Source organism: Bactrocera oleae, chromosome 3, assembly GCF_042242935.1.
Source record: "Bactrocera oleae isolate idBacOlea1 chromosome 3, idBacOlea1, whole genome shotgun sequence".
Lineage (NCBI taxonomy): Eukaryota > Metazoa > Arthropoda > Insecta > Diptera > Tephritidae > Bactrocera > Bactrocera oleae.
In genome coordinates, this window is record NC_091537.1 from 1,258,361 (window position 1) to 1,285,536 (window position 27,176).

Sequence of the window (27,176 nt, forward strand, 5' to 3'; positions counted from 1 at the left end):
CAGCAAACATCGTTTGAGTCTTTCGCCTCTTTGCCCTGCTATATGCTGCATATTTTTTCCAACATGAGGTGAGTGACCAAGTTACGCGAAAAAAATTGAGACTATTTCTTGCATTTTAAGATTTGGTGATTTGCGACATCCGTCACGCTGCGTTGGGTGGCGCCCAGTTAACCAGCCCGTCAACAGTTAGTCACTCAGTTGGGCAGTCTACCGGTCAACCAACGAAGCGTTGTAATGTGTTGAAACTATTCACGCCAACGCAAAAAAATTTGAAAGCCACTGCTACTGTGCTGTAGGTGTTTGTCACTATTGTGACTTTAATCGACTACTGTTTGTCTAATGCCGCTATAAACGTACCAAATCGAACACCTTCCGGTGGAGGCGGGTGGGCCAAGGTGCGACCGAAAACTATTATACTGTAATATCTTTCAGTCACGGCTGCTGCATTTCAGTAGCAATTTACAACAACTGCGATACCCGCATATGCGGCGATTTTGATGGCGGAACGCTCGTTAGGGCTCAGCCCAATTACACCAACATTTTCTTTTGCAAATTTTCAATCACATTTAAGCTAGTAAATATCAACGATTACGACGCAACAACGGCCGCCCCGCCACACTATCGGTTATGTTGTCTGTCGAGGCAACGTGTGCAAGAAAATTTTCCTGTTGCATATGCATGAGTGACTTGCCGCTTACCCACATGCTATGCAGATTTTCGCTTTGCGGAAGCTGTAATTCTTTGTTGTTGCCCCAATTTATTGGAACCATTTGCACTTTTTTCGTGCTGTTTCTTCGGTGCGTATCGTTGCAATTTGCCTTTGCCTGTTAGTTTTGTTGTGCTGCTACTGCTGTTCGCTGGCTTCGTGTTAGCTGTAACGAATGTACAGATATTGTAAAATTGCCGCTTTAAACTTTTTCATTTATTTTCTACCTTCAATAAACAACATAATCGCCAAAACCAACAACAGCAACTGAAGTAGGAACAAGCCCAAGCTGTTGGCATATTATGTTGTTATTTATGCTAATACAACTTGTTGTACACATACGGCTACTATGGCATTTATATGTTACGTGCATGTGCCAGTTGTTGTTGCCTCCTGCTGGCTGCTTTACATATTTTCGCGTTTTGGCAGATTTGGTTCGTTAAATGTTGTCGGCTGGCATGTTAAATCATCATTGAATTGCATTGCAAGCACAGCGTCTGGGCCAGCAACAAAAAGGCGGGTGGATATTTCCAAGCAATCTGCATTGATTTGAAATGAAATTGTTGTAATCGCGCCACGCACACTTCAAAGCTTTTGATCGTTTGCAGCAATGCAATATTAATTACAGGTGCAAGGAAGTATTTAGAGAAGTTTTTTTCACTGTTGAACTCTGGTGACGTGTTGTAATAAGAAAGGAAGAAGTAGGGCTGTTTTGACGTTCGACGCTTGCTGTGATTTTTCTATATGAACACATACTTGTATTAATACACAAACAATCTTTTTTTATCATTTCTCACATGAAATATTTTGCTACACAGGGTCTAAAGCATACCTACTACATGGTAACACACATCATCGATTGATTTCAAAATCGAAAATACCCGTATTTGTAATACACGAATAATCAAAGAAATCAACACAATGTCACTCAAAAGAATTCCATTACAAAATCTGGCTTAGGCACCTACGCAATCGTTGACCACACACACACGCCTCGGCGGTCGTTTGTAAGTTGAACGTCGCCATCAACGAGTTCAGGCGAATTTTTTGACACTTTGTTTGCTGTTACATAAGAATTATACAAATTACGACAATATTATGCAGTTAAATAAGGTTGAAATAACAAACGAAAACAAAACACAAACGAGAAATTGGAACGAACGCGCGTCAGGAAAATTAAACCGGTCTCACGCACATATTCGTTGGCAACCGCTTCTCACTCTTTATCTTCAACCTCATTGCAATAAACGAAAATACCCAAGATAATAATAAATAAACAGCTGTCGGTGCTTAACGCTCACCAAAGGGTGTAAATTAATTCAATTGTTTCGTCGCTTACCGCGGCGATGACAAATTAGATACTTGATGCATTTTGTGCAACTGCACGTAAGTCGGCTTGACATTCAACAGAGCGGATTAATAAAATGCGACGAAATATATTCGAAACCATTTGCTGATAATTACAAGTGCAACTGAACGATTTGGAAATTATTATTATTATTTTGGATTATTAAAATAACATTTTATTTAGCATACAGTTTCCGACGAAGCACTCAACTTTACCCTCCACGCATATTTTTTATGATTGCTGGTAAAAAATTAACGCAAAATGTCCTTGAATAATTATAGCTATATAAGACTTGTAATGATATGCCATAAAATGTCGCGTTATTTGTCGTAGAAGTCATTGTGTGAATCCATGACATGTATCAAAGTAACATTTACTTCTCTTTTGGTATTAAAATTGTTTACATGTCTCCAACGGCAAGGCGAAATCATTAATAATTCACCGAAATGCAAAGCGAGACCATATGTTGCAACGTTTTATTAATTGCAAGCGAGTATAAATTTTGCACTCTCGCCCGCAGTCATAATACGCCACCACACTGCGTTGCTTTAGACCTCGTAGCGCTAAAAAAGCAATAAGTATTGTAAATAAATAAATAAGCAAAAGTGAAAAAATGCAAGACAGCACAATTTTTCATAAATTTATCGCCAATGAAAGGATCTGCGTGCGAGTGTGGCAATGCAAACAATGCCGCTGGCATAAAATGAAAAACAGCAGCAGCAACAACAACAACAACTAACATGACAGTCGCAGCAACATTGATCGCACTTGCAGCACACAATAATCAGCGTGTTGCAAGTGAAAGTCGCTGTGCGCCACACTGCGGCACTGCGTCGGTGCAATGGCAGCTGAGTTAGCCAAGTCGCTTGGGTGCGGACTTCTGCACGCCGCGGCGCAAAAAGTAGGCGTGTGCCGTGCGTTTGTATGTTTTCGTGACATTAATTAATGTGACGATTTCAATTTCATTTATTCGGCGGCAATTGCTGCTGCGATTTCTTAAATTTCAATGGCGACTGCGCAGAGTTCGAACGAAAGCCAAAGGCAACAAGCAAAGAAGCCCGCAAGAAGAGTGGATAACTGCCAGATAGCGATTATGTGTGCGCGCCGCTTTGCTTCTGTCTGTTGGCGAATGCTTCGGCAGTGTAGATCGATGCTGCAAGTGCAAAATTATGCAATTATCGTGTTTCTTTTGCTTTTCTTCGGATTTATTGTATAGCTGTTTACACAGCCTATGTTTATAACGGCAAATCGATTATGATTTGCAATCCTCCTTTCCACGTGCAATTATAGCAAAATACCATCTTAGCAATAAAATTGTGTATTGCAGATGTTTTTGTTGCATTTTAGCGTGTTGCATCGATATTCTTTGCTCTCGAAGACGCGCCATCTGTTTGTTTAGGTTCTTGCGTCTGTCGAAAATTGTTTGGATTTATCAATGTTTGTCATTACACATACACACATGTAGTTACCTATCTAACCTTTGATTTTCCCGATCTAATGTAAATAATATTACAATCTTTGTATGCAATACAATGCTAAATGTTTTGTGGCAATGCTCTTATAATTGTTTTGCGCATAAGATTATAGGAGCATTGAAATTGAGATATTCTTACCAGTTTTTCATTTGAAAATTAATTTGAAATAATTCAAAATATTGTTTCCCTCTTTTTGAAACTAAAGCATGAACTGGAAATTTGGAGGGCCCTGCAAGTACGTTCCAGCTTATTTCTTTTTTAACATTTACAAAGATTTTTTGCAAAAGAATATTATATTGCATGAAAAACTCATAAACACACATTTTGAGTTGTTAGTCAATTTGATCTTAGATTTTACTCAAAATCGAATGTGTTTAACGATATTTTAAATAATAAATTTAGATACTAAAGAGATATAGCGACTTTTTTCTTATTTTTATCAAAAATTACAAAATTTCTTGTCGCCTTCGTTATACAGTCACGTTTTGATCCTTCTATTACAATTGTTCTCGCATGCGATTTTTTCTTATAGCTTAGTTGTGACATATTTCTTATTCTATTCTTTCGTAATATTTCTTATGAATGCAACTTTAATTTTCAGGCACGTTTCTGGGTTCAGGTGATCGATGAGCTGCGGCGCGGTGTGCGTCTGAAGAAAAACAATTATTCCCGCACACCCATTGAGTACGAGTTGACTCCGTATGAGATACTCATGGAGGACATACGATCCAAGTAAGTTATGCTAGCAGATACCGATTTAGTCAAGAATTTATGCAGGTTACATAGAAAGAAAGAGTGAGAATACGATATGCCTTTATCCCTCCTACTCCTTTCAGCTTATCTCTCTCCGCGAACCATTTCTCTTGACTCAATATCGCACTTTGTAACATTAACTTTAATATTTGATTTATTTAAAAGTATATACATATATTTATATATTTCTCTCATCCATAGAAAGTACCAGCTGCGCAAAGTGATGGTGAACGGTGATATTCCACCACGCGTGAAGAAAGATGCCCACGCCATGATATTGGAGTTCATCAGGTCACGGCCGCCACTCAAAAAGGTATGTCCCACCACACTCAAACGTACACATACCCTTCGTTTCCCCCGAATAATGACGATCATCGCCGCTTCTCGCTTGTATCACTTGCACATAGTTTCACTGCTCATTTTGGCACAGTTGTGGTTTTAGGATTTTATTGGTTTCATCATCGTTGTTTGCTTTGGAAAAGTTTTGCCTTTGTTGTTGATTTTTGGAAAAGTGTTAAGTGGGTAATTTTCATTGCACTTTCCTGTGGTAATTGCCAATAATCGCATTGGCGAAAGAGTAGCAGTGAAACAATATGAGAGGGGAGCTTTCCTACTAAAATTACAACTTTTCTTCGTAAAATAAACAATAATATATTTACATTCAACTAACAGTGAAAAGACGCTCTTTCGTCTTAATTGAAAACCTTTCAGTGAACTAAAATACTCGTAGAAGTCATATTTAGTGGAGAGATTAAATTAAATAATAAAAAAAAAAATTTATAAATCCATTTCATATATACCATCTCCTTTGTCTACGTAAAAAATTTCATTTCGAATGTTTTTCGATCTCTGACATTTAATGTAATTGCAGGCGTCCGAACGTAAACTACCGCCACCCATTAAACGCACACCATCGCCGCGCGAACAACTCATGGACTCGATACGAAAGGGACAAACACTGAAGCACATACAACCGCCAACACCGCCCCGACTCAAGGATCGATGTAAGTCAAAATCAAATTAAATATAATCTAAAACCGAATAAGACCACAAACACATAGAAAAACACGCAGTAGACAGACTATAGACACGAATGGAATACAACACTATTGACTCGGAATTCGACCACTTCCACGGATACTAAAACTGTACCTAGAAGAATAAATATCAAGCCTTCTGCAACAAAAAGCGCATTGCTTGGTAAGACATATTCAAGCAGCATAAAATATGCCACATGCTGACAGCGAACGCCTGACTGTACAACTGCGCTCGACATCGCAGCTCGCTGTTCTATGCTCGCTACGGCTTTGTTGCAAGTAATTTGAATTTCATTTGACTACTCGTATTTAGGCGCGGCAAATCTCTCGTTTGTTTAGCAAATGCCAGACATTAGCTATTCTCGCAGTGTCTTGCAGCAATTCAATGCGGTTGCGTTCGATCGCTTGCGAAGCATCTCTGCGCATGTCAACCTGCACCAATCCAGTATGTTCTATTGAATGCCACAGTGGTTACAACTGCATAACGATATTGCAACGTTTTTACATAAGTTTGTATGTGTGTGTCATGTACTAGCTGTTGACCACTGTTGATGCTGCCACAAAGTGGCACGATTGGCGGCTCCAAACTTGGACAATGTTTAGCATGATTTAGAATTGCAAAGTGGCGTGGAGCGCGCTACGCTTTGATCAGCGAATTGGCGCTGTTGTACGATTTGTCAGCTGACAAAAACAGTGTGGCAAGTGAAGGATTTACTATTGCCTTGCACTCCTGGTGAGAAAGATTAAGGAAATGTCAGAAATTAGCATTACTTCAAAAAGTGAACTCGCCGGGGATTCTGGGGATTGAAGCAATTCAATAGGGGAATTTAGATAGAAAATAGGTAAGATTATCTAGAATAGTTATGAATGAATCTTTCGGTGTATATTAACATTATGGTAACCATAAATTTTTAATACAGCCATATGCTCGGTGTTTGGGAAGGATCCGGGAAGTGAGACCATTTTGCACGTTTAAGAAGCTTCACGTTTTAGTTCTAGTTGTTGATGTAAACAGAAGTTGAACCTGACTGCAACAACGCTATTAAATACTTTTCAAGTTCTCGTCTTTCAGCCATTTATATTTCTCTGTGTGTTATTTTCTATAAAGGCATGTTTTTATATTTGCTAGCGATGAGTTGTGTGGCAACAACATCCATTTAACTATAAAAATTATAGAAGCGCTACTTATTTTTCTTTGCATACTTTTAGGCGCGTTACAATAAGTTGCACTACTTCAAATGTGTATGTGTTTGAATGTGTCTTAGCAATTTCCTTCGCTCCGCACAACAGCGACTTCAGCTAAACAAAAGTTTTCAAGCGAAGCTTTCGAAAGCTTTGTGCTGCAGTTGTAACCATTTTCATAATATTTGCATTAGTATGTGTACGCATAGCTATGTTTACTTGTAAATTCCAATTCACTGCGCTACAAAATACTTTGATTTGTGATAACAACTTGTCACTTACGTAGTGTCCGCCACAAAGGAAGCAACGGCATTTTGCTGAACGTTAAGTTTTTTCGTGTAGTAAAATTTCGTTGTAGGAAATATTTGTTTGTGGTGTGTGTGTGTGGCAATTGAAAGGGGTATCCCTTGCTTAACCTAACTTTCTGTCTAAGTGATAGGATGCTCCAGGTAAGATTAAAAAAATAAACTAATTAATCAAGATGATATTGAAGCGATAACGCACGAAATACTGATCCAGTGTTGTTATTGGAAGCAAAATTGAACCTGTACTTGTGTAAGAACTGCGATGATTGCCATTTCCGTTTTTTTTTTTTTTATTATAGTAAATGTCCTACTGTCAAACATAATAAACATTAGTTTTAATCATTTTTACTTCGCTTAAATGTCATCAACGAAACGCGTATATGTGTGTGCAGCAACAATTCTGCTGGGCGCCACGCTTCTCCGATTAAAATAACTGACCGAAAAATGTCAACAGAAATTCTAAATTTCAAAGAAAGTACTCCAATGTCACTCATGTGTGAACTAATTTATGTATACGATGGATATTGGATAAGAAAATATTTTGAAGCATAAATGTACCCTCTTTAACCGACTTGCTCTAAGAAATTTGCCATTCTCCATCCGGATCAATGATGCAACTCTTATAAAACGGCTAGCTATATTACTTTCCAAGCCTATTATTTACTATATATTTTTATTGGTGCATTGGAAATGCAAATATGAGGAAAATTTTAGTCACATTAATAGCAAAATAAAATGGATTGTTCAATTAGCATAATGCCAACGAGTAAACACCGACTGCTTAATATAATAGTTGCGCAATCAAATAAACTAACAAAATAAAGAAATTTAATTAACACACTCACTTCATGCTGCCACTTACCCACAAAGTGAACTATCACACGGCCGTATGCAGTGTGTATTTAGCTATACATATGGACAATGTAAAACTAAGTTCACATAAGGGTACACATATATCTACTGTGTGATTTGCTGGTTGCAATCGAATCCACTATCACTTTAACGCTGACGTCACGCATTCGCTCACCTACATAAATCGTTTCAGCATAAATGCATTTTAATTTTTTGCTAAGCTTTGCAATGTGACGTCAATATTAAGCTCCGTGTTGCATGCCACAATCTTGAAATTGCTTATACTTCGCAACCCTTACTGTTGAGCTTTCTGCGATATTACTTTGCGCTGTGGCAATGCGCTGGCGCCATAACAGTCGAAACAAAGTGGCATTTTGTGCTCAAAACTTGCTCTCACTGCACCCAGTAGTTACTATTTATGTGCATACCATACATGCGACTGCTCCACACAAAGACATCTATGGTAGCATTGATTGGTCTTTAGTGAGCTTCCCTTTAAATCTTATAATTCCAAAAAATGCCATTAAGAATTGTAATCGTATAAACCTTTTCTTTAAGTATTACTTTGAAGGTAAGAAGAGTGGATTTTATGTGTGAGCCAAAAAAGTAACATAATAGTAGGTAGTGGGGTGCGCCCCATTGTAATTCATTGGTCCCGCTTTTAACGACTATCGACTTCGTTGTGCATTCGTACAACCGCCTAAGGAACGGGGGCAAGTTCTATAACCGTGCGCAAGCCACAGCGAACGTGGAACAACCAACACTTGGTCATGGTGAGCATAAACGTCAACGAGCTGAAAATGGAACAGCAACAAAAGCCAGCTGCAATTTGCTCCCGGTGGCTTTTGGTTGGCTACAGCACGAACACGAATTTCAGTTTGATGTCGGACTTTCTGCGAAATGGTGTGTGAAACGGAAACGTGATTAACGCGCTAGCGTTTGGCGAATATAAAATATCAACAAAATAAAAAATAACGTGACGCGAACGTTAGTGCTAACGGGATAGGTGTTGTGTGCGCTGTGTAGCGTGTAGTTGGTGGCATGTACAATATTTTCAATAAGCCCACCATATAGTGATAAACAAGTGATGGTCAGCATTACCATAAATGTGTCGCGTTAGAAAACGAGCGAACAGCGGCGCATGGCTCTATGCCATTTGGAAATCGTGCTCCTTGCATCTGTACCGAAGCATATGACACTTACTGAAATGCGGGAAGTCGCATCAAATGGGAAGAAAGGACACTGCTAGAGGTCTTCTTTTAATTTATAAATATGAAAAGCGCTTTTCATTGCGAAAGTGAACTTAAACAGCACAACACACTCAATAACAAAGGTGGCTTCCCCTACGTATGCTATGCCATAATCACTAAGCTCGATAGCAAACAAACTGACTGAGCTATATATTGCAGAAGTTGCATGCAATTGTGGCTGGTAAAGTGCACAAATGCCTAAAAATAAATTTAGATCTATGTATGTACCCAAAATCTATTTATGCAGCGTATTTATGTAACTACATAAGTACCTCGACTGGTGGGCTTACTTAATTTATTTAATATAAATATGTATTAATAATAGATTATGGAGGTGGACAGTCTTTAAGCAACGGTAACAGTTCTTTAATTTGCTAAACTTTTCAAAATTTATTGTGCTCTTAAGTATACCAAACAATAGGAATGGTTCGTGCGCCTTGAACTATGCACTGAAAAAAATATTCAATTCAATTAGCACACGTGAAGGCCAAAGCGTTATTTCAGTGAAAGTTTCAGAATAAATACCGTATTCTTAAATTCAAGTGCTCTCACTCTGTTCGCTGTGTTGCACTCGAGTTGCATTCATACACACACACACTGATACAGTTTAGCATCCTTCGCAATGATATTCTCGTCGTGATAATTTGTTTACTACAACCACTTAGTGTTATCGTCAGTGTTGTTGTGCATTATTATTGCCACAACTCTTAACTTAATCGCAACTCTTAATGCTCATGCGAGTAGCTCATAAAGCAGACGGCACACCTCCCACGCGGCGCACCACACTGCCCCAGGAAAGTGTTATATCCTTCGTTTGTACATTTCGCCAATTCGCGTTGCCACTCACCGGTTGCCGTTGTGTGTTTCAGCTTTGGATCGATAGCAAGCGGAAAGCGCTCATGCTCACGAGCGGCATAAAAGTGTCTGCGAGCGCTTAAGGGAAGCTTGTGCGTACGCCGTGCAACAAACGAGCCAATGGAACATTGTGGAACTGAAACACCCCAGTGTGACACAGCAAAATGTGACGAGCGGCACGAACTTGTGATGAAGCGATTAATACTCGTTTAAAATTAGCAGTGAAAGGACGGCTGTGAGTTTTGGCAAGGCACTCAATAATTGAGTTGAAGGAAAATGTTGGTGTATATAATATGAAAAGTGCAATAAAGAATAGTGTAATTAACAGTTAAGTTATGAATAAAATATGCGCCTAAATAAATGCTGATTTCAAAGGGTAGCGCGTTCTTATAACGGTATCCACAACAAGTGCAATAAATCAAGTAATTAAATGTGTTCCATTTCCAATGAGTGCTAAAGTGCCAAATGTCAAATAGCAGCATCAGCAGCAGCTACAAGAACTACAACAACAAACCAAACCGAAAAGCTTACCGTCTAAGAACAACAAAACCAGCAGCAACAACAGCACAACCACAACAACAACAAAAGCAGCAACGCACAAAAGTAGCAGCAAAACAACAAAGATGACCACCACCAGCGGCTTTGTCGCGCCCAACACATCAGCCATGTCCGCTTCCGCTGGCGCCGATTTAAATCACACAGCCACGGAAGCCAAGGAGGTGGAGGCGGTGGACGTGGCCAGTGACGCTTTCTATTGCGGTAGCAGCGCGCAAGAAACGCAAAAACAACAGCAACAGCCGGAGACAGAGACAGAGACGGAAGATCCGCAGCCGCCGCCTAGAGCAGCGCCGCGCGGTAATCCGCCAACGCCAAAACCACGCTCAGGTAAGGCTTTCGGCCGGCTGCAGGTGGAATATTCGCAAAGTGACCTGGTTTTGTCGATGCATTATAGTTGAGAGTGCCGTGTAATGCTGCCCCTTAATGTCCAATGCACCTCGCTGCAATAACTGGGACAATGCATTTCTTACAATTCTCACAGTTGAGCGCTTTCTTATATTCTGAAATATTTATTTTATGGTTGGAATTTAAGCGGTGAGTCCTTTGAAGTTAATCTTTCCAGTTGTCGAGATCTAAGGCTGCACGGTGGTGCATGCAACGTTATGTTTTCTGTGCGCAATGTGTTACCTACAAAGGATTGTGTGCATCGATGAGTCCGCTTGCAGCGTTCGGTTTATTCTGCACTTACACTTGCTAAAGAACACACACGCACACACATGCAACTCTTCATATGTATGCACATATGTACGCACCAATACAAGTGCTCGCGTAAATGGTAAATATGTCCTATCGAGCATAAAACAATAGCTATGAATGTGGCAAGTCCATGTGACCCATATTCTTGGTTTCCATGGCATGAGGCCAAATAAACTAACACACCTCTACCAAGTGCCAGTACTCACATACCGTACATACAAACGAGTATGTGCTGTACGCTGGAAGTGCGCACTCAGTTCTTGAACAGTTAACTGTGGACATAGGTATATATGAACACATGTATATATGCATATTTGTACTTAAATAAGTAGGTGAATATGCCTTTTACTATAAAAAGCGCTATACGCTTTCAGCGTCCTCCGCTCTCCTCACATAGTTCCGAATGTCGCTTTGTTCGCAAGCGTGTTGCAAGTTGCTGTGGGCAAAGTGTTAGTCCAAATCATTAAAATTTCATGTTACCGCATTGTGCTCGTATAAGCTTTTAAGCGCTTAAGCTATGAGCTGCAAGGACTGAGGCATTCTAAGTAATCGCGCGTAAGTGCAACAGCACAGAATCTCAATATTTTTTTAGAATTTATCAATTGACAGTTTTAGTTGAATTTTGCGCTAAAAGCTTGCTAATCTGTGTATGTGTTTGTATATTTTTTGCTTTGTGGCCGTCGTTGGGACGGACAATTTGTGGATGCCGTGAATGCGTATCGATTTTTAATTAATGTGTGTTATTCACTTCTAGACAGAGACTTACAAACATGCTGTCTGTGGGCTATTCGAGCTCTTTAATTACGCGCCGACTAATATTCTCTTATTTTACAGTTTTGTTTTGTTCGCTGCTTGTCTTGTGATCAGTTTGTGTCGCACTGTCAAATAGCTTTGCCAACTTGGTATAATGCGTATGAATGTTGCAAGACTCTTTGACCGCTGCCTCTTCGCATATTATTGCTCTAGATAACAGTCCCTTTACTTATTACTTCTTTTCTGTTTATTCTTTGCCTAGAGGCATTATTTACGCTTACGTTTATGTATATTCTTAGAGAAAAAAACTGTTATTTAGTGTGCAAATGCTTCTGAAAAACTGTGTAAAACGGGTTCTAAAACTATTTTTCTTTTTGTTTTACAAGAATTTGTGGTCCCATCTTGCATTCATACTTGTAGACATGTGAATGCATATGTACATACTTATACACCCATACATAACAATTATATATACTATAAAATTAACTGAACAAATCGGTATTTTGTTACCCTTTTTTTGTTTTTGCTTGGGTTGCCTCACGCACTATTTTACTACGAAATTTATGTTCTTGTGTGACACAATTGCTGACAGAGCTAGTCATTAAAACGGGAATGGGGAATGGATAGAAGCCTTGACACTTCACCACTTGATGTTGAAAGTAGCTTTTCGTCAAACGCTATTAGCAAATGTTTTGTTGAAATCTTGATTTTCAAGAAAACATTAAATAAGTTGATTTGACTACTGTTTGTTTTATTACTGTTTACTTTTATAAGAAAAAAAGTTAACGAGAGTATACATAATTAAATTGACTTATTTGTAGACTATCCTAAAGAGTTTGCAAACACTTTTTTATAGTTCAGCAAAAACTATACTTGATTTCCGTCGCTCTTCTTCTTGATTTATTTGCGTCATATATGCGCTGGTTACTGAATTAATTAACTTTTGCTTTTATTTTCAGTGCTCCCACCAACCACAACACTAATGACAACAACAACGCCAGCAACAACACTGAACTATTCATCATCATCTGCAACATTAAAATCCGCAGCAGCAGCAGCAACAACAGCGCCAGCACATGCAACGGTGAATGCACTGAAATTAACGGAGAACGTGGAACCGCATCTGACGCCGCGCTCCAAGCAGCGGCTAATCAAAGTGGATTTCTCGCTGTTGCAGGTACACACACACATACATATATACATAGCGATATAAACATACACAAATGCATGCTCGTTGTGCTAGTACTCCTACGCCGTTATATGTATTGTGGCAGTAGGCCACATTATTTGATAATAAATATTTCAGCGGGAACCGGCGATTATGCAACGTTGAAATTGTATAGTTTAGAAAGGCGGCTTGACTTAATCTGCAAAGCTTGAATTTTCATTAAAATCAGTAGTTGGTTGCTTTGTGGTGCATGTGCGCAGGTGAACGCTGTGTCGTGGCAACTTGAAGGGCTGCGCTCCCACGCACAGGCATGTAAACACATGCATACTCCTCCATACATACATACATATGTGCATACATGCATAATAACTGTACACCGATGAGTTGCAAAATAATGATGGATTCGTGACATAAATTACCCAATAATTTTTCTCGCTTCTGGCTTGGCTAAACGCTGGCCCACTTCAACGCCGGTTATATCACAAGCACGTCTCACATATGCATGTCTGTATGTATGTACCTAACGTTGATTTTTGTAAAATTGCAGTTGACCTCGTGCGCCTGCCAGTGGTCCTGCACGCAATACTACTTGCTGCACATGTGGAAGTAAACTCATTGCCCAAACTCAAACAAAATCGCAATAAACAAAAAAAAAATCACCAAACAGCAATCAACGTCGCTAAACATTTCAAGAAAATCGGCGCAAAATTCACTGTAAGTTGAGTCCAAAAGCCCACAAGCAACAGTTTACAGGTAAAAGCTGAGAAATTCTTTTTGCCTCCAAAAACCAGAGAAAACACATTAAATCCCTTTCTATCGAAGTTACTCACGTACTTATGTAAATATGTGCATAAACATATATCTACATAATAAGTGCATATGTATTAGGGTGGAGCGAAAAAAATTTTTTTTTGTGTAGCCTGAGGGTAAAATTCGTAGATTAGAAAAAAAGAAAATTTTTGGAAAAAAAACTAAAATTTTTTTTAACATCTAGAGGCGCCCCTTCACTTTTAAAGTAAATTTCGAGTTAAAATTTTTTTTGGACAAAATAAAACTTATTTTTGGTTTAAATTCTTCAGATTTATGTGAAAACTACCGAATTCGACGGTTTTTGACTCAACATTTATTTTGACGCTTAAGAAAAGCAAGTTGTCGTTTAAGACTTTTTTTTAAAACTCAAATAATGACGACCAAAAATTTTTTTGAGTTCAAAAATTTTAATTGGCCAGAAAGATTACTCTTCTAGAATACTTATCTAACATTTTTTACGAAATATTAATTTAACTCGAAATTAACTTTAAAAGAGAGTGGGCTGCCTCTAGTAAAAAAAAATTTTTACCCAAAAAATTTTATTTTTTATAACACCTTTAGGCTAAGCAAAAAAAATTGTTTTCGCTCCACCCTAATATGTATGTATATTCAATGACACAAAACCTAAGCACACGCTTAATTGACTATCGCTTTCAGTTGAAACTGTCAATGGCAACCACTTTGCGGCTTTGGAAAATTATTGGAGGCAACTGCCAAAAGAAAGAAATTTTACAAATGGCAGTGAAAGGAAATGGATGTCTGGAGGTGAAATGGAAAGTCTTTTGCATTGAACGCGCAAATAATACTCAGTGACAGTTTGAAATTAATTATGGGAGACGTGACTTTTGCCTAAAACAAAAGCTGAAGCGAACAACAAATATTTATATTAGTTTCAAAACAAAAAATAAACTCAAAAATTAAATAAAAAAACGAAATAAGCTGAATAACATAAACTACCTTCCTACTCGGTATGTAGCTGTTAGGCGGCTTTTTTATTTACCTTTGCAAGAACTAAGTTAAACTTGAATTTACCATCAAACTACCCATCAGTGCCAAAATTAATTACGCTTATTATTTTTTGCAAATATTTTATTCCCGAAAATTCAAAGCAATGCGAATTCACACATATTTACAATCGGAAATAAATTCACATGTACGTCTGACACACACACCCACTCGCCAACCGTTCGCTCGCAGTGGCGCATGACAACGCCCATTGAAATCAAATACAATATACTCACTATGCAGAACTGGTGATTATCTTTAGGTGAATGTGCTGTCAGTTCACTACACTTCATCGCCAGACAACAAAAACATGCTAAGGATTACTCATATAGCAATTTCTGAAAGCTATTTTTAATATATACTTGTATTTCATATGTTCTCCTCTCACTCTCTTCACGCAGGACGATGACAATTTCTTTGATGAGCCTTCGTCAACTGTCAGATATGGCAACTGTCACAGCGCACATGTCGGGATCTGTTCGCAGCCACAAATGCCTCCTTACCCGATCGGCGGCTACATGACGCTGGGTGCTGGCTATGGTGGGCCAGCGAGCGCCGTGACCAATGCCAACGTGAAAGGACACGCGCCAACAGCACAGTTGCCGTCAGCGCTGACTTCACGGGTGCTACGACGAACAAGTAAGTTTTGCTGATTCCGTTACAATTTATGGCACAAATACGCCATTGTGTGTGTGGTGAATGATAAAGTTCATATTGAGTTTGGTATTCCGAGTGTGATCGGTAAGTAAGCCACAACGGCAAATCAAATCAAAATACTTTAGGCACTTGTTAGAGTGCAGCATACTTTTGGGAGTGCGTCACTGTTCGGAATACCACCCAAGTTGTTCTCAATTCTCTTGTAATTATATTTGTTGTCTGATTGATTGGCAATGTATTTCTTATTTGCTTTATATTAGTTTGGTTTTACATATTACAAGTATTTTGTTTATTTTATTTTATTTTATTTTATTTTCATCTAATGGATTTTTATTATTGTTTCTACTTTTCTTTTCTCCCACTTTTTTGCGTTGGATTTACACTTATAAATTGGTTAATGTGTTTTATTGAAAAATAATAATAATTTGTTTTTGCTTTCGGTATGTTTAAAGGTATTTGATTGGTTTTTATTTGAACTAAAATGCAATGTACACCATAATTATTTATTATACTTCATTTGTTGTTATTGTGAGCACAAAGAACAAAAACAAATCGACGAAAAGAGGAATTAGAGATATGCTCTTTTTTGCTCGATTGCGCGATTTTATAAAAAATAGAATTCGCTTACTAAAAAAATGCGGTGAAGGTTAGGAGCTCAACAACTAGTATTTGTAAAAATTCTGCAATCCTTAAAATTATTTAAAAAAATTTCCAGTAGTGTTGATTGGACCCAGTTCAATAACTTGACCAAAAACCTCCCGTTAGTCAGTTAAAACACCAAAAATCTCGAATAAGTATTTATATGTAATAATTTGAACTAAGAAAAAATAAATTACTGTAAAAATATTCTTTAAGTTTGTAATGTATATAAATTTGTAGTTGTGCATGTTAGTTTACGCCGTTATTGGAAGGTGTATGTAGAACCACCTGCCTATAGACCCTTCCCGATTCTTTAACTTAATGCAGTTGCCTTTTTGTTCGAGCATTATCCGATAGAAATTCTGAAAAGTTAATGCAAAAACTGAAATTTTTAGCGTTTTCTTCTCAAAGCAAATACACTAAAAATTATTTCCCATGTGTTCTCCTCTTTACAATCAAATGCGCTTTAAATAATGTAAATGCAAATTGAAAATAATGAAAATCGCCAAAATTGTCTAAATGGAAAATTTTACTGTAAAATCCACCCAAACGCGCCGTAAATTATGCAACGAAACATTTATGCAGAGGACTCGTACACCGAGGATGAGTACCATAGGTTCTTCGACAACGCGCTGGAATGTAAATATGATTATATTTCTTCTTCACTATTTCCTTCTATCTCTTATTCATTCATCTGCTCGGCAGCCTTCAAATCATATTCGCTTGAAATACATACATACATATTCAAACATAGCTTCAATAGAACAATAAACTTTACGCTTACTCGTGAGTATATACATATGTGTCCATTTAAATATATGCATAAATAGTTTAAACTGGCTTTTATAATACTCCGAAGCAATATCGCGAATCGTTCACATACATATATACAACTAATGTAAGCCCATTTCTGTGCGCGTTTTTCCATAAAAATTCATGTATTTACATATATACATACACATGTGTGTATTTGGTTTACCAGTTATTGCCATTCCATTCATTCGCTTCGTTTGTGCTGCATTCGCATGTGACTCATTCTACATACTACGCGGAGACCACCGTTAAGCGCCTAAAATGCCACACAGAACTCATGCAAATATGCTTTCGGACAAACCTTTGTCTGTAAATAAAATTAGCCGGTCTTTTTTTTATTAATTCACACGCATTCTACGAGGGTCATTCTTTGTAATTTGTTCAATTAGAAAAGGAAAAGGAAAGCAACTCAATTGAACTCATTTGCAAATTTTTCGTCGTTACTTCCATGGTTTTTCTGAGTGTGTTTTTTCCTTTTCATTTTTAGTTAATGCCACTCGATTTCGATTTGATTGCATGTTGCTCTCGTGTAATTGTATATAAAGCATATCTATTATAGCAAATTTTAAATTGAAATTTTCTTTAAAACTGAGTGGGTCTCTAGATATTAAAAAAAAAATTGTTTTATCCAAAAAATGCCTTATTTTATAATCTACAGATTTTACCCTCAGGCTAAGCAAAAAAAAATTTTTTGTTCGCACCTCCCTAATATTTATTATTCTTAATCAAACTGAATTGCCGGTTGGAACTAAATATTTATTTATTATTATAATTTTTTTTCAATTCCTACCTTACCGACTCGTTGACTGAACTTTTGCAGATTCCAGTGGGCCTACCGATATATATATCCACATCCCCCAACCTACATCCATCACTCATTTCTCCTCACTTAGATCAATGTAATGTCTTTTCAGCTCTCTCTAAACTCTAACTGAGATTTAAATCTCTGTAAACACTAATCAACCAACACTCACAAAAAGCATGTTTTCCAATTCAATTGAAACTCACTGTAGTTTTCGTGACATTATGTATTCATTATGCTACTTAAACAATAATTTACATTATTCACACTTCTAACGCTTACGTTACTCACACGAACGCCTTGCATTATCACACTTCGCTCTAACTGTATTTGATCCGATTTCTTCTTGCCTTTTGACAGCTTACGATCTCGCCACACAATGCGAGTCGCGGCGCGCCTCGTTACGCCGTCACACAATCGTCGGCTGCCAGAGCAACTTCGACGAGACGCATTCCATGCCGCCATCGAGGCCCGAATCGCGGCAGTCGGATGTGAGTTCTGTTGCTGCTCCAGGCGGCGGCACAGACGCAGTTGCAGGCACAACTAAACAGGTAAGCAACGTAAATATTTGAGTTTTCCACCAATTAACCGAACATCGGTTGTTCGCTACAGCTACACAACAATTACAATCAAAAGCAGCAACAACAACTAAAGCGCTCTCAAAGTCCTGCTACAGTAGGCAGCCACAGCACACGTGCCGGCGGCGAGAGCAGCGGTTGCAGCCGTTCGTCATCCTCGGTTGGCCCATGGAGCAAGTCCTTTCTAGATGAGAAAACTTGGACCGAACGCGGTGACGATCGTCTCTCATTGACGTTGGAGGAGATCGTACACATACGTTCGGTGATGACGAAGGCCGAGCTGGAAGGACTACCTGTGGGTGTGCGTGTCAAGGAGGATGTCGAAAAGCGCAAAGTCTGCTTCCTGTGCCTACGTACACGTTTCTCCATATTCGGACCTTGGGGCATACAATGCAAATTGTGCCAACGCACCGTCTGTTCCAAATGCTATACGAAGGTAAGGAAAGCACCGTCATCAACTTTTTTTATGAGACTTACTTGTGTGCATTACATTGTAATGTTTTAACTCAGATGCGAATACCAACGGAGCATTTCCGCAATGTGCCGCTTGTCTTGATTTCACCCTCACTGCTTGCCAGTCCGGCTGGCTCCAGCACGCCATCACCATCGCATCACGCTCACCATACACACTCGTCTTCGACAGGCAACATATTGGACGAGACGTTTCCAAAATCGTTAATTGAGCGTCTGTTACGTTCCGAGTCAGAGCGTAAGGTGAGCAACTGTCGTCTGAACAGCGCGTCAGATCGCTAACCCTTAGAACAAATTGCTTATGCATAATCCATTACAGACTCGCAACACGGTGGGTAGCGCTCCGTCATCGCCCAAACACCAAAGATCCAACACCAGTACACCTGGCATGAGCCACATCATGGCCACACGTTCGGGTATCTGTGTTACTGGACAAGCCATCGAGGCGGACGATGCTTCCGCAGTGACGTCTTCTTATAACAGTAATCTAGCAAATGGCTCTAACAGCAATATGTACGCCAATAACAACAAACACATCAACATAATGTCACGCAGCATGGAGGGACCGCGTAGTTTGCCTGCGAACAGTCCTGCGCGCGCGCATTCCAACAGCAGCACCTTGGACCGGAAGTGAGTAACAAGCACAATTAAATGCCACATTATATTGCAATAAGTATTTTTGTAGAACGAAATTTTCACAAGCCTTCACACTCTCCGCGTCGGGCACTCAACTCAGTCAGGAGCAGAAGGAGAATATGCGCGGTGAACTGGTCACCGTATGCAACGACTGCAAAGGTCTTGTCATGGAGATAACACGCTCATCCAAGCAGACGCGCTCCTCAGCGCGCAATCGTGCTCTGCAAAACCTCACGCTCGACCTCTCCCCGGTCTACAAGTGAAAAGGAGCTACCAGGCGCGGCAACGAGCCGGCCAGGCGAAACACGAATAGGCCGTGACGCCCGAAAACAGCTGAAGTTGAAATAAACGCTGTTGTCGATACACACGCGGTTGCTGATAATTAGATTCTACTGCACTTCCAAACCACTCTTCCCTTGAAAGCGTATTTTTACATACACATACGAACACTTTTTGGACCGACGCCTACACACGCCGCGCCGGAAAGTGTGCAGCACTGTTTGTAAATAAACAACAACTAAGCAATTTATTGAAATGTTCGAATTAAGTTTTTAAACAACAATAACAAAAAGCGGAGGCAGCGCTCCGCGTTGAAATGGCTTTGGTGATTACAACCACGATTAATGAAATTTATTACCATATGTTCCAAGAATGCACCCCACCATTACATTGTAAAAAATAAGAAAATTATTGATATTCAAAAAATGTACATATGTATGTGTAGACGTACAGTTAGCGCGTTAATAAGTGATTAATTTGCTTTTGATTTAAATATTGTGCAAGCGTTCTTGTAGCAGTCGCTCTCGGAAATCGCTTAAAGCTAAGCGGAGTTCATAGCTGGGCAAGGCGCAGGACAAGGCAAGCGCTTTCGATCTTGTATACCCTGCGTTTTAGTAGATGTCTTAGGGTATTAACTGTTTGGAACGAAAATTCAGCGTAAATTTGCTTTAAAGTTTGATACGAACAGCCAATTTACTTTTAGTTAGTTTTATTTATTTATTCAATTTTGTTTGTAAAGCTTTCTTTCTTGTTTTACTTCATGGAATTTAAGCGCGGCGCTGCTGGAGGTTTCCCTTCTGTTGCGGTCACACACCGACAACGTTTCTTTTTTATAAATATTTCATTTTGTGATACGGAGGAGTACTCCTTCCACCTTTCTAATTATTCTATTATTTTTTACGCGCGATTTTCATTGCCCTCGAAACATGAAATATCATGAATATGGTTGTGTGAGAACTTGTACAAAAACAATTGATTTATGTGAATTATTCGGACTTTCTTTGTTTGTTTTTCCCCCCTTTTTTGTTTGTTTTGTTTTTGCATTTTCAATCGTATTGAGAATTACATATATTTAACGCTAAGTTTATACTTTTTCCTTTTGTTTTTTTTTTTTTGACATGACATCTGTTCTTCTAAGAAAACTAATGTTTGTATACATACACACGTGATAATGCTACGAACACTTACCAATAACTGTACTATTAAAATATTAACATTTAGTTTTAAACGTAACAAAAAGGTCAATGCATATTTACCGTTTTCACAATTAAGCAATTTAAACATAATTTGTACTATACAACTTACAATACTGATCGCATAATTTAATATGCTGCGTTTAGCACACACACACACACACATACATAATGATGATTGCAAATGGACAGACGTCCCTATTAATATTAATATAAACCATATTACCACTAACTTTAACATATTTATACATGTATACAAACGTACATACATGCGCTATAGTTTAGAAACCCACACACACACATACCCATAAATATATTTTGTCAAACTGCTTAATTTTAGTTAGTAATTTATACCTATGTAATTTATAATAATTATAGTTCATAGTGGTCTTAACTCTGTTTTCGATTGCATATACTTTTTGTTGTTTTGGAGCTCATTTTACGTTTTAAGTATCGATTTAATTTGGTTAACCACGCCACGACTTCAAAGATAAGATATTATTTGTAATGTAAAAATATTAGCAAAACACACAACTATATAAACTATATACATACAATAAAAGCTAATAAGCCACAAATGTACAAAGATAAATTACAAAAAAAAAAAAAAAAAACAGTTGTATTAAAGATTTGCAGCAAACACAATCTGATCTTGTAGAGGATACAAAGCTCGTTGCGGAAATGTATGTGTAAAAACATAAACATAGTTATCGCCTAAATTTAACACCTTTACGCTCGCTAAAACAATTTTCACTTATTTTTGCAATTTTTTCAACACATTTGTCTACCAATTTTACCAATCGCCGCGTGGTATCCGCAGCGAGATTTGTTGACTCTACATGCTCCCAATTCTAAAGCGAAATGATTAAGCATTGTTGCCGCACTCCACTGCAAGTTTATCCAATGTTAAAGAAAAAGTAAATTATAAAAATATGTTCTGCTTTCAACAGCATTAATGCATGCATATGTACAGTTTATCGTTGTATAGTTAATAGAACCCTTGTGTATTTGTAAACTGATGTGCTAAGATGCGCTGGGAAAGCAAACAAATATCCAGTGGAAATGCACTTGTTGCTATTAATTCATTTATGTATTATTTAAACACATACATACGCGCAAGCAAGCGTCGAACACAAGCTAACATACATACATATGTGTGTATGTACAAGTATAAACATTATACAAACTAATTTTATAAAGTATCCCTAAGGATTAAGTGTTTACAAGAGCAGCAGCACCAAAATAAATTTAAACTAAAGAAATCAAAATAAAAGGATCAACAATTAAAACACAAATGGTTTTTGTTTCGTAGCTGGAGCTAAGATTACTGTTAAGGGTTTTTTGTTTTTGTTTTTGTGGCTACACCATACAAAATGAAATGCTAATTTATTTTTGTGAAACGTTTTGTTTTTATTAATATTGGCCAATTCGAGCCAGTCGTTAAATACATTAATATGTATTCAATTGTTATGCATATACTTTCATAAAAATATGCTATATACTATTTTTAATTATTGATGTATCTTTACATCTAAATCTATTTTCAAATAATTTCAGTTAACACTCTTAAAAAATATGCACCTACATTCACAATGCACAGTGTTAAAAAAAAAAAAAAACGAATTCCTATATTCGGATTCTTAAAGGTGGAAAACTTGAATGCTTCATGAATTTCGTACGTCTCATATACTCATATGACTTTACGTTACTTCTATTACCTTATCTTTACATATAATTATGCACATAAATATAACATTTACATGACCAATTTAGCCATTTGTTAAAAAAATTCTGCATTAATTCTTTTGCAAAAGTTTACTTAAGATCTCCTTTTCTTTTCGTCATTACGATGCTCGTGCCCGCCACGACGTTTGCGGTTGCCGTGACCGAATTTATTCTTGTTGTGATGGTTTCGTCGACTTTTCATTTGTTCAACAGCCTTAGCCAGATAAGTCTTCTCTTCTTCTTCTGAGAGTGTACGCAATACCAGCTCCAAGTCATCACTCAATTTTAGCTACAATTAGAGAGTTAAATTAGTTAAATAATTTTTTCTTCACATCACAAATCTACCTTATTTTCAGTTAATTTCTCGAGGAACTGAGATCCATTATTTTCTTCCGCAAAGCGGATATGACCTGTTTTATCGCCTTTGCTATAATCAATATAAGAAATTTCCCAATTGCCTTCAACCTTTTCTACAGCCTCACGCAATAATTCGCGGGTAACAACATCTGTACAATTTTCGAAGTACACAACAGTCCCTTTAGGCAGTTGTAACTTTTCTTCTTCTGCTTTGGCTTTGCCCTTCTTTGATTTAGACTTTGTCTCTTCTTTTTTATCTTCATAATACTTATCTTGCCATTTGCGTAAAAGTTCACGTTCCTGATAAAGCACCTGCAAATTAATAAATAGTTAATTATATTTTTCAATGAATGTTAGTGCTATATTTTGTTGGTTTACCTTATCCTTCTCGATGAACTCTTGCGCTTGCTCTTTCTTTGCAAATGTTACAAATACGCTGCCTTTGAATTTATATGTTTTGGTGGGTTTATCTAAGTATTTCCGCATGGTGATATGCAACACCTTTTCATAAGGTGCAAAGAAATCAATCAACTCCGACATGGTGGTTTCCAATGGAAAGCCTTTAGCATATGCAGTTCGTGTTTGTACTTCTTTACGTTGTTCCTCATTATGTTCTGGAATAGGACGTTCCGGATGACGTCGAAGCTTTTCCTTATCTTCACTAATTTCGAGTAAACCTTCATCAGACTTAATAAGGGAATCAATGATCACATTCGGATCGGTACTCAATGATGATAAACGTTTAAATGTTAATAAGACGGAAACAGGTACCCAGCCCTCTTCATCTTTGGAGATCTGCTCTAACAAGAATTTATCACGACGCAAGTTAGCATCACTGAAGTAATATTCCACTTGACGTATAATAGCACGCTCTTGTCTGGTCAGTTGCCCATCACCAGTCTTTTCATCTTCAGAACTGTCCTTCTTGGTTTCTTCCGCAACATCGCTTTTTTCCTCTGCGCTGTCTTCTTTGATTTTCTCTGCGGAATCTGTTTTGATTTCATCTGCAATTACTGTAGGCTTTTTGGTCGCTACTTCTTCGTCTTTTTCGGACGCACCATTTTTCACTTCTTCAACGGGAATATCAGCAACATCAGCCATTGTGTCTACCTAAAAAATTATCTTTTTGCATTAAATGAATATATTATGTATTCAAGAATTGACAAATTTACTCGAAATATGTTAAAAACTTGGAGAAAACTTATTTAAACACGTGTGGACAAAAAACACGTTTCCAGACAAAACGCCGCTAAAAGAAATTATAATGAAATGACAACGAAATGACAGCTACATTTGCCAGTAGTGTTGACAGCTATGATTCACCCAGTATTGGCAAATGACGATTTGTAAAAATAATCGATTTATAATATAAAAGGGCTTATAATGTTATATATAATCTACATTCTCTGTTATTTCTAAGCATCAAATCTAATTTCAAATAAATTGTATAAAATCTGAATATCCTAAATCTTCTAATTTCTGCTAAAGTTTATTTTTAAAATCTGAATATTTTAAAAATTTTTATTTTCTGCTAAAATTTATTTGAGATAGGCTTGCTGGAAACTTTGTGCTCTACGTAAATAAATTTGCTTTGTACTCTGGCATCTCTCGCTGCGAATAAATAGTTGGCAATACATACTTATGCTAATATGTCATTGACTATTTTGTAAACAAAAACACGCGGACATCGATTTTATAAATCACAATATAATTCCTGTGTAAAAAATGGATAATCCGCAAAAATTCGTTTTACCTTCCCCGAATTTCCATAAAAAAATGGAATCTCCTTTAGCAGTGAAGCCTCACTTTCTTACTCCATCTGGAATGACCTTACATGCAAGACATCAGCCACCGCCAATGTATGGAAAACGGGGACCCACATATCCTTCAAAATACCTTCAAACGGCAAATAAAAATAAAGTGAGTTTAAAACTGTATTTAAGTGTTGAAAATTGTACAGCCTTCAATAGTTTATTAAAGTAGAGGCTGCGCAAACAGCAGTCGTTGAACCTGAATATTGCGAAGCTTGTGACATGGAGTTACAGTCCAATGATGATCTACGGCGACACAAATTGCAACATGAGAAATGTCCAGTAGATAATTGCAACTATCGAGGACATCCTTCAGTAATGGACAAACATGTCGGAACACTTCACAGTTCTGGTTTATTTGATAAATTCAAAAAACTTAGCTCGCCTGAGGAAATAGCTGCTTGGCGCGAAGAAAGGAAAAGAAAGTGAGAATATTGTGTACCAAAATTAAAAGATAGCTTTTCGTAATAATATTTATTTATTTTGTAGATATCCTACATTAGAAAATTCTTTAATGAGGCAACGTGCCAAAGAGCAGCGTGAGAAGCGTGGTGAACGTCTTGAGGCCCACAATAGTAGGTTTGGGAAGCAAGAGGATCGTAAACGGGCACAAAAAAACCATTGCTCTGAAACAAAGCAAAGAAATTACAATCAGCAACAAAACCTAAAAGTTCAGAATGATAATGAAAAAAGAAAACGCAATAATAATAAACGCCGTAAAAAGGAAGAAATTCAAAAGATCGAGGAGAAGAAGCAAAATGATGTCATAGCAAAATTAAAGTCAGCAAAAAATGCACTTGAGGAAGAAAATATCGAAGAAAATGATATAAGCTGCAATGGTATTTTGATGTTTAAAGGCACAAGTAAATTGGCCAATTATCATCACGTTAAGCCGAAGAAACCGAAAGAAACGAACGTATTGAGCAGCTTACTTGGAATGTATGGATCAGATGAAGATTCTGAGAATGATTACAGTAATAATGAAATGGATAATAATGACACAGATAATTTAAATGACGATAAATCAAATAATACAATTTGCACTGATACAAATACGAGTGATAAGGGCCTGTTATTAAATCCTATAGAAAATTCCTTGCATCTACACTCCGTTAGTTCGTTTAATGTTGAAAAAGTTGAAGATACAGAATCAGGACATTTCGCAGAGGCACACAGCAAAAAGACTTTGGAAAATACCGATATAGTGACTAATTCCGATAAAAGAGATCCGCACAACATCGTTACAGAAAAAAGTGAAAATATTAGCGATAATTCGGTTGGTACTGCTCAAACTGAGAAGCCACAAAGCGCAGATTTAGTCTGTTCTGATGATGAGGCGCCGGAAGAAGCACCAATATCGCGCTCAACTGATCTGCCGATCCCTACCAAATCTCCACAACAAAATTTGCGAAGAAATGATGGACCAAGTAATAATAATCAGCAACCCAATAATAGACTTCCAAAAGCGGACAGAGTGTCTAAACTAAATAAGCAACAATCAGGGCTAGACTATCGAAAAGCACGTTTACGGAAACAAAATACATTGTTAGAAAAACTACTAGAGCCGGACATTAGGCACGAGCGAAATGTGTTATTACAGTGCGTGCGTTATGTTTGCGAAAATAATTTTTTCGGTATAGGCGAAAAAAAATAAACTGAGTTATTAGTAAACTTGTACAAAATCATACAAACAAAATTTTATTTTTAATAAATTCTTATAGTAGGTGCTTAATTTAATGATTTATAATTTGGCCTTAATTTGGAGCTTGTTGTCCCATTTGTGTTGCTCCAGCATTAGACATTCCTGGATTAATAGAATTGTCGTGACTTTGTTGAAGCTGTTGCTGAGCCATTTGTTGCTGTTGCTGCGCTAACTGCTGTGCATGTTGCTGTTGCCGCTGTTGTTGTTGTTGTCGAGCAGCATGTGTATATTTCGCCTAAAAATATATACATATGTATATTTCGTAGAACTACATATATGCACTTAAAAGACCTTACCTTAGACTCTTCTAGCTCACGCACTCTAGAGCGTGCATGTTGTATTCTATGCCAAGCCATTTGTAGAACTTTTGCAGAGGCATATCCTGAACCTTCATGCGGTTGTCCCGTAGAGACCTGTGTTAAATAATTTATCTGCTCGCTTAACTTTGATTCTACATTGGATAATGATCTGATAAATTGCTGCGTTTGGGTTTCTGCACTTTTTTGCGAAGATTTTTCCTTGCTAAGTTCCTGCAACGCCTGACCTGAGGAAACCGAAAAAAGTATTGTTGAATGCATACTTACGTCTACAATTTGAATAAAAACCTGCACTTTGTAGACACATTATAATTTCTTGTTCTATTTCATCTAATGCGTGTATTTTGTCTAAAGGATTAGGTGCCATTTCTACTTTATTATTATTATTTATTCCAACGATTTAAAATTACTAAACTTTCGTATAGCCTCTCAACAAACTAACT

General features: G+C 37.6%; 4 protein-coding genes across 7 annotated transcripts in view; 2 read left to right on the top strand and 2 right to left on the bottom strand.

Annotated features, from left to right (window-relative positions):
• The window catches only part of spir (spire type actin nucleation factor), a 77,504-nt gene extending 55,388 nt beyond the window's left edge, over window positions 1-22,116 (top strand). For 2 of the 3 annotated variants that reach the window (XM_070107021.1, XM_070107022.1), the window contains exons 8-18: window positions 4,131-4,261; window positions 4,484-4,595; window positions 5,154-5,286; window positions 12,730-12,947; window positions 15,155-15,392; window positions 16,635-16,688; window positions 18,025-18,215; window positions 18,277-18,678; window positions 18,753-18,956; window positions 19,033-19,343; window positions 19,399-22,116. In XM_070107021.1, coding sequence (XP_069963122.1) covers window positions 4,131-4,261; window positions 4,484-4,595; window positions 5,154-5,286; window positions 12,730-12,947; window positions 15,155-15,392; window positions 16,635-16,688; window positions 18,025-18,215; window positions 18,277-18,678; window positions 18,753-18,956; window positions 19,033-19,343; window positions 19,399-19,612 — 2,208 coding nt within the window. In that variant the 3' untranslated portion in view covers window positions 19,613-22,116. The remainder of the gene's footprint in view (window positions 1-4,130; window positions 4,262-4,483; window positions 4,596-5,153; window positions 5,287-12,729; window positions 12,948-15,154; window positions 15,393-16,634; window positions 16,689-18,024; window positions 18,216-18,276; window positions 18,679-18,752; window positions 18,957-19,032; window positions 19,344-19,398) is intronic. The other variant, XM_014231001.3, reaches the window with a different exon arrangement.
• Window positions 22,117-22,206: 90 nt separating this feature from the next.
• La (La autoantigen-like) lies at window positions 22,207-24,220 on the bottom strand. 2 transcript variants are annotated; one of them, XM_014231069.3, is made up of 4 exons: window positions 24,076-24,220; window positions 23,282-24,013; window positions 22,892-23,215; window positions 22,207-22,835 (listed from the first exon to the last, which is right to left on the bottom strand). In XM_014231069.3, the coding sequence occupies exons 2-4, from the start codon at window positions 24,002-24,004 to the stop codon at window positions 22,641-22,643; spliced, it is 1,242 nt and encodes a 413-aa protein (XP_014086544.2). In that variant the 5' UTR covers window positions 24,005-24,013; window positions 24,076-24,220; the 3' UTR covers window positions 22,207-22,640. The 2 variants fall into 2 exon arrangements, with proteins under 2 accessions (XP_014086544.2, XP_014086545.2); XM_014231070.3 differs by having other exon boundaries at window positions 23,282-24,025; window positions 24,076-24,202.
• Window positions 24,221-24,526: 306 nt separating this feature from the next.
• Window positions 24,527-26,410, top strand: Nufip (nuclear FMR1 interacting protein 1). Its single transcript, XM_014230981.3, has 3 exons — window positions 24,527-24,823; window positions 24,874-25,139; window positions 25,204-26,410. The coding sequence occupies exons 1-3, from the start codon at window positions 24,629-24,631 to the stop codon at window positions 26,366-26,368; spliced, it is 1,626 nt and encodes a 541-aa protein (XP_014086456.3). The 5' UTR covers window positions 24,527-24,628; the 3' UTR covers window positions 26,369-26,410.
• MED11 (mediator complex subunit 11) lies at window positions 26,375-27,162 on the bottom strand. The gene is made up of 3 exons (XM_014230982.3): window positions 27,022-27,162; window positions 26,713-26,960; window positions 26,375-26,651 (listed from the first exon to the last, which is right to left on the bottom strand). The coding sequence occupies exons 1-3, from the start codon at window positions 27,098-27,100 to the stop codon at window positions 26,469-26,471; spliced, it is 510 nt and encodes a 169-aa protein (XP_014086457.1). The 5' UTR covers window positions 27,101-27,162; the 3' UTR covers window positions 26,375-26,468.
• Window positions 27,163-27,176: the final 14 nt, after the last annotated feature.

Coding starts and splice junctions, on each gene's coding strand:
- Nufip (XM_014230981.3), top strand. CDS start 24,629: ATGGATAATCCGCAAAAATTCGTTTTACCTTCCCCGAATTTCCATAAA. Junction 24,824..24,873: donor AAACGGCAAATAAAAATAAA/GTGAGTTTAAAA, acceptor AGCCTTCAATAG/TTTATTAAAGTAGAGGCTGC. Junction 25,140..25,203: donor CGCGAAGAAAGGAAAAGAAA/GTGAGAATATTG, acceptor TTTATTTTGTAG/ATATCCTACATTAGAAAATT.
- MED11 (XM_014230982.3), bottom strand. CDS start 27,100: ATGGCACCTAATCCTTTAGACAAAATACACGCATTAGATGAAATAGAA. Junction 26,961..27,021: donor AATGTGTCTACAAAGTGCAG/GTTTTTATTCAA, acceptor CGGTTTCCTCAG/GTCAGGCGTTGCAGGAACTT. Junction 26,652..26,712: donor GTGAGCTAGAAGAGTCTAAG/GTAAGGTCTTTT, acceptor ATATATTTTTAG/GCGAAATATACACATGCTGC.
- La (XM_014231069.3), bottom strand. CDS start 24,004: ATGGCTGATGTTGCTGATATTCCCGTTGAAGAAGTGAAAAATGGTGCG. Junction 23,216..23,281: donor AGTTCATCGAGAAGGATAAG/GTAAACCAACAA, acceptor ATTAATTTGCAG/GTGCTTTATCAGGAACGTGA. Junction 22,836..22,891: donor AGAAATTAACTGAAAATAAG/GTAGATTTGTGA, acceptor CTCTAATTGTAG/CTAAAATTGAGTGATGACTT.